Source organism: Hordeum vulgare, chromosome 4H (genome assembly GCF_904849725.1).
Source record: "Hordeum vulgare subsp. vulgare chromosome 4H, MorexV3_pseudomolecules_assembly, whole genome shotgun sequence".
NCBI lineage: Eukaryota > Viridiplantae > Streptophyta > Magnoliopsida > Poales > Poaceae > Hordeum > Hordeum vulgare.
Window position 1 is genome coordinate 589,857,419 of NC_058521.1, and position 6,357 is coordinate 589,863,775.

Consider the following 6,357-nt stretch of genomic DNA (forward strand, 5'->3'; position numbering starts at 1 on the left):
AAGTAGATGTAGGGTCGTTTTCAGCGTGTGCGTGATTGGCGCACGGCCCGCACCCGTACGCCGCCGCTCCTTCCTCGAAGCTGCATCTACCCCCCCAAAACAAAATAGAAAAAATCGACGACCAAGAAACACGATCGGAACAGACAGACGCGGGAAACCTCATCTTTACCCGCACCCACGAAACCATGCTACTCGAAGGCCAAGCTATCCACCGCGTGCTGCAAACCGTCCCGTCACCGCCGCCCGCAGGAGTTATCCACGCCACGCCCAGCCACAGCCAGAGCCAAGCGGCGCCCATGCGCGGCCCACGGGGGAGAGGACGGGATGGGACCCGCGCACTCAGTGCGCCCGCCCGCCGCCATCCGTCTCATTCCACGCGCCTCCACCCGCCCGCGGCTCTATCCTCTGCCCCCCTCTCTCTCTCTCTTATAAACTGGCCGTGAATTCCGAAGCAAAACAACGGGAGGCAGGAGGAGAGAGACAGAGACCACACCAGCGACCCACCTGACCTGATCCATCGTTGATTCATTGGTCCGCCACCACCGCCGTGGAGAAAGCTAGGAGGGATGGCGGCGGCGGGCAGGGGCGGGGGGCCGAGGCGGACGACGCGGGTGGGGCCGTACGAGCTCGGCAAGACCATCGGCGAGGGCAGCTTCGCCAAGGTCAAGGTCGCCAAGGACACCCGCAACGGAGCCACCTGCGCCATCAAGGTGCTCGACCGCAACCACGTCCTCCGACACAAGATGGTCGAGCAGGTCCGTCCGCCCCCCCCCCCCCCCCCCCCCCCCCGCCCCTCTCTAATCTCTAATCAATCAATCCCCCTACCACCACCATCATCGCTTCTTTGCTTCCCTGCTTGCACTTTCTTCCTCCAATCGCTCCGGACAAGCACCGTAATTGATTAATTAATGATTCGTCGAATTGAGGAACAAACCCCTATATAGATTATGACCGGAGCATCATCTCGTAGTATAATTTATTCATCGGAGGACCGACCACCTAATCCGAAAAGAACGTCCCAAATAACCATGGGACGTCGAGGTCTCTGTCATGGTCGAGATTCTCTCTCCGTCCGTCCGTCCGTCCGTGGGGATTATTATTGTTCCTCCGGGCGGAAATGTCAAGCGCAAGGGCGTCAGCCGCTACCTGATGATTTCTTTTGTCGTCAACGTTAAAAAATAATTAAAACAGGTTGGTGCTAACGAATACGAATTGAAAATTGTGACGAATCTACGTAGTTAGCTCTGCAAAATGGATCTCTTAGGGTGCACGCTCTACAACTGTATCTCGTGTTTCTTTTCTTTTTGCAGAGGATAACAATCGCCCAAATTGTCCAGTGTACTCTCCGTGCAGAAGATCTGGTCTGATCGTGAACACTAAACATCTATTCCCACCTTTTCAGATCAAACGGGAGATCGCCACAATGAAGCTAATAAGACATCCAAATGTGGTCCAGCTGCATGAGGTATACTCTAGTTTTTATGCAGAGACAGTTTTGTTTCGTCATCTTTTATATATCTTTCATCTCACTTAATTAACATGTGTGCATTTCATAGGTGATGGCTAGCAAATCGAAGATATACATGGTTCTTGAGTTTGTTGAGGGAGGCGAGCTTTTTGATAAGATCGTAAGACCCTCAAACTTCACGTGCTGGATGTTACTTATGCCTTTTACTCTGCATGCAATCGTTTTTACATGTCATGAGCTTATCTTGTAGGTCAGTTATATAACGCCACATTAATGGTTTAGTTGTTTTACTCATTTATTAATCATCATTATTTTGTCAATAATCAGGTCAATTCCGGGAAGCTAGGAGAAGATGAAGCAAGAAGATACTTCCACCAACTTATAAATGCGGTCGATTATTGTCATAGTCGTGGAGTGTACCATAGAGATCTCAAGGTTTGTCCAGTTATCCTACCCAGTTCCTGATATATGTATGTAGCTTAAACGTTGATGCTCCGTGATACATTTCCTAATTTATGGATGTTTTATGTGCCATTTGCAGCCAGAAAACCTGCTCCTTGATTCATATGGAGCTCTCAAAGTTTCAGACTTCGGTCTCAGCGCATTTTCTCCGCAAACAAAAGTATGATCTCTACCTAGTTGGCTAGTAGCTAGAAGTATGCATTTCTTTTCATTTTCAGAAACATAAGGTACTGTGCTTGAGCACGAGAAAGAGTTAACGGAAAGAGTATTGATCACCTCGTTTTTATTTTTACTTTAGGATGATGGACTTCTGCATACTGCTTGTGGAACACCAAATTATGTTGCACCTGAGGTGATTTTTTTTGCCTTTGTGTTTCTAGCTTGTCTAAAAAATATGTTTAGCAGTGTAATTATTGATTTTTTTTTCTTTAGGTGCTTGCTGATAAAGGTTATGATGGTATGGCTGCTGATGTGTGGTCCTGTGGCATAATCTTATTTGTCCTTATGGCTGGATATTTGCCCTTTGATGACCCTAACTTAATGACTCTGTATAAATTGGTAAGTTGCTGCCGTAGACATGCCTTTCTTGTCATGTGAAATTGGTAGTAACAAGACTATTGCCGTTTTCTCTACAGATCTCCAGAGCTAATGTTTCTTGTCCACCCTGGTTTTCTACGGGTGCAAGAAATCTTATTAAGCGCATTCTCGATCCCAATCCTCACACTGTAAGTGCCTGTTATGCTCACCTTTGAATTCTTCTATATCTGAAACTTCCTTCTTTAGAAGCTTTACTTGCGTCGGAGAATGAGAAAATAATTAGTTTACACTTGCTCTTTTCCTTTTCTTTTTGCAGAGGATAACAATCGCCCAAATTTTGGAAGATGAATGGTTCAAGAAGGACTATAAACCACCTCTTTCTGAGCACAATGAAGATGTGAGCCTTGAAGATGTCGACGCTGCATTCGATAGTTCAGAGGTAATAAAATCTGAATGTCTTTTCCTGTTCTGCAGTTGGCATATCTGTTCTCCCAGAAAAAATATGTTTCAAAGGCTCCTCTTTATTTATGACTTTTGGTTTCCTATTTCATAGGAACACCTTGTGGCGGAGAGAAGAGAAAAACCAGAATCCATGAATGCATTTGCTCTTATTTCAAGGTCGGCGGGATTCAACCTCGGAAATTTGTTTGAGAAAGAGATGATGGTAGGTTCACAGAACTGTTGATTTATAATCGAATAGTTTTGATAGTTCGATATCCCTGACTGTCTGCATGTCATTACTGAAGTAGTGACAAGCAGGGTGTATCATTATGCCAGTCACTTAACTGTCCCTTTCTAGAAATCTAGGCATCTTCTTTTGGCACAAGTTTGCATTATTACTAAACCTTGTTGGTTCGCAAATAATTTGATCTTTCCTTATATAGGGGATGGTAAAGCGGGAAACATCCTTTGCGTCACAACGCACACCACAAGAGATCATGTCTAAAATAGAGGAAGCCTGTGGCCCTCTTGGTTTCAATGTGCGGAAACAAAATTATAAGGTAACCATTATGTTCCTCAAGAGTTTGTTAGAATTTGAGCAGTTCAGTACTGATATGGATTTCTGTTTGTGAACTTCCAGATGAAACTGAAAGGTGACAAGACAGGAAGAAAAGGTCATTTATCTGTAGCAACGGAGGTACCGACTCTGTTGCTGATACCGAGACATTAAAACTTGTTTACAAGTTCCACTAAAATTCTGCTGCTAACTCTAATTAAAAGATCCTTCAGCCAGGCACTGTATCTGAAAACAGAAATCAATACTCCCTCCAATCCATACTAAATCAGCGGCAATTAATATGGATCGGAGGGAGTAAGTAATTTTAAAAGGCACCACGATTGCTCTATAAGGCTGCGTCTACTTTTGCTTTGAGTTCTCATTCAAAGTGCTAATCATGCTAGGTTTTCTGGGGTGTGATCCTTTTACTTGCGTAAGTACTAGCCTGATGATTGCATACAATCTGTTGCAGGTTTTTGAGGTTGCTCCATCACTCCATATGGTTGAACTTCGTAAAACTGGAGGAGACACCTTGGAGTTTCACAGTGTATGATATCATTTTTACATTTCAATTCTAATTGCCAACCATTCTGAATTCTGAAACAATTAACACCGTTTTCTCAAAACTGCATGCAGTTCTACCAGAATTTCTCATCAGAACTAAAAGACATTGTGTGGAAAACTGAATCCAACACAATTGCGAAATAGTCGTGGTGAGCTTCGGTGTTCCTTTAACTCCTAACTGTTGTTCTCCACCCTCTTCTCTCCCTGTCCTAACACATTTGCTGCTCTATCCTCCAGATGATTGATACTTCACGGAATGGAACTATCTAGCGGTGCTGTACCGGTGGACCACCCCTTCAGTTGATACCGCTGGGTGCTGGGTACTGTATATTTCTCCGGCACCGCATCGATGGTCCAGTCCGCCGTCTCTTGTCGAAGACAGCGCCTTTTTTTTTTACCGAGCGCGATTGTACACTTACATGTACAACGAGGCCCTCCCAGACAAGCTCCTTGTAATATTGCAACGGGGTGCCTAACAGGCATCCTGAATGTGCTTTAGTTTGCACCAGGGTTGTGTGCCTTTCTGTATTTTGTATTGGAAGCATTTAAGAATATGAATAATGGTAGTTCAGACTTCAGAGTGTAAGGCAAGCCTTGCTGCAGCGGATACATATCTGATCAGCAATATGCCAGCGTTCGTCAGGGTTTGGATGTATCTTCATGACCCTTGTCTTGCTTGCTTAGGCGGAGGCTGTAACAGTGTGATGTAATTCGTCCAGTACTTCGAGCAGAGGTGAACTGCTCTTGGTAGTACTATTATGCAATTTAGAGTTGGTGACAGTGATGGTGGTTCGCTACGCAGATTCAGAAAGCGCTACAAAGCCCTGGAAGCTAGTGATGTAAACGGATTGGATAATGCCCTTCCCATATCATTTACCATATTTTTTTGTTGGATACGGAGCAGAGAAGAGAATGACCGAATTTGAATGCGGATTTTATCAGATTACGGATTCAGATCGAAAATGGAGTGGACTTGGATCGGAAATTGATAAAATATATTTGTTCATGTGTGCAATGAGATATGATTTTATCTCTACCATGTAAACAATATGAACACAATTTTATATCCAGCCACGTTTTTTATCTAGTGTGACCAGGCATTTAAAGCCATAACTCACATCAATACTACAAAAAGGAAAAAGTCCAAAAAGAACCTTGAAGTCATAGACGCTGGCGAAATCAAACCTTGAACTCACAATCCCCGAGATAAGCACACTGAACTCACAAATCTCGGTCTAATTTCAACCTTCACAGCATTCCCAAACAGGGATTTCCGACGTGGCATGTGTGAGCAGGATCGGCGGGAGAGAGGGGGTGGGAGAGGCCGGTTCGGCACGGGAATTTCTTCGCCGTAGCCCGGCCCGGTCCAGTAGCGCGGCCAATATACCGCACTAACGCGGCTTGTCCGCTGTAGTGCTCGAGGTGGTGTACCCTGGTGTTCTGTCTCTGCTTCCGCGGCGGCAGTGGCCACGGGGAGGTGATCGGTGGCAACGACGACGATTGTTGTCTATCGACGACGGTAGTAGAGGCATCGGGGGGGGGGTGCGAAATTGAGGGTTCTGGTGTAGGTAAAGCGGCGATTTTTATGAAAAAATGATGCAATTTTTTGCTCCTTTGTTGATTTCTATCAGTTTTATTGCAGTTTGAAGCATGGACCCGACATAGATTTTGAGTGTCACATTTTATTTTGGAGGAAAGTTTGCGGGGAATTGTCCTAATCTGCAGTATGTTGGGGGCAATGAGGAGATGTGAGATATTGAGAGGGACAAGATGTATTTGCAAGAGTTGAAAGGTTTCTTGAAGGGTCATATGAAATTGAAGGAGTCTACGGAATTTTATTTTCTGATGCATGGGAAAACACTTGGTGAGTGACTCGTGTTTCTGAATGATGACAACACATGTGTGCAAATGGAAGAGTATATTTGTGTTGGAGGAGTAGCAGATATTTATGTTGAGTATCACGGAGAGGAAGACAATAATGGTAGTGGAAGTGGTTGTGTCTTTGAACAAGATGAGTTTGTGAATCTTAGTGATGATGAAGAACCTAACATGGTCATTAGTGCAGAGCCAACTAAAGATTCTGATCAACAAGTTCAGTTAGTTGAGAATGTGCTTGTTACTGGAGACACTAGCCAGTGTGATAGCACATGTTATTACTAGTCCAGTTAAGCAAGTTAGTGGTAGAAGGAGGCAATTAACAGTAGTGGAGGTTGTTTATGCAATGTCTGGGTCTCAGGTACCAGTGTCACAAATAGATGATCCAAGTCAAGTGCCAGCAGAGCCACATCAAGCTCAACATCAGATGCCATCTAGTGTAGCAGGAGGTGCT

The 6,357-nt window shown here is 44.7% G+C and overlaps 1 protein-coding gene across 1 annotated transcript; it reads left to right on the forward strand.

The window, feature by feature from the left end:
- Nucleotides 1-201: 201 nt before the first annotated feature.
- Nucleotides 202-4,808, forward strand: LOC123449814 (CBL-interacting protein kinase 9). Its single transcript, XM_045127153.1, has 15 exons — nucleotides 202-755; nucleotides 1,403-1,465; nucleotides 1,557-1,628; nucleotides 1,796-1,903; nucleotides 2,010-2,090; nucleotides 2,229-2,282; nucleotides 2,363-2,488; nucleotides 2,566-2,655; nucleotides 2,784-2,906; nucleotides 3,021-3,131; nucleotides 3,352-3,468; nucleotides 3,549-3,605; nucleotides 3,937-4,011; nucleotides 4,101-4,177; nucleotides 4,266-4,808. Exons 1-14 carry the CDS (start codon nucleotides 567-569, stop codon nucleotides 4,170-4,172), a joined length of 1,338 nt encoding a protein of 445 aa, XP_044983088.1. The 5' UTR covers nucleotides 202-566; the 3' UTR covers nucleotides 4,173-4,177; nucleotides 4,266-4,808.
- Nucleotides 4,809-6,357: the final 1,549 nt, after the last annotated feature.

Coding starts and splice junctions, on each gene's coding strand:
- LOC123449814 (XM_045127153.1), top strand. CDS start 567: ATGGCGGCGGCGGGCAGGGGCGGGGGGCCGAGGCGGACGACGCGGGTG. Junction 2,091..2,228: donor CATTTTCTCCGCAAACAAAA/GTATGATCTCTA, acceptor TTTTTACTTTAG/GATGATGGACTTCTGCATAC. Junction 4,012..4,100: donor ACACCTTGGAGTTTCACAGT/GTATGATATCAT, acceptor AACTGCATGCAG/TTCTACCAGAATTTCTCATC.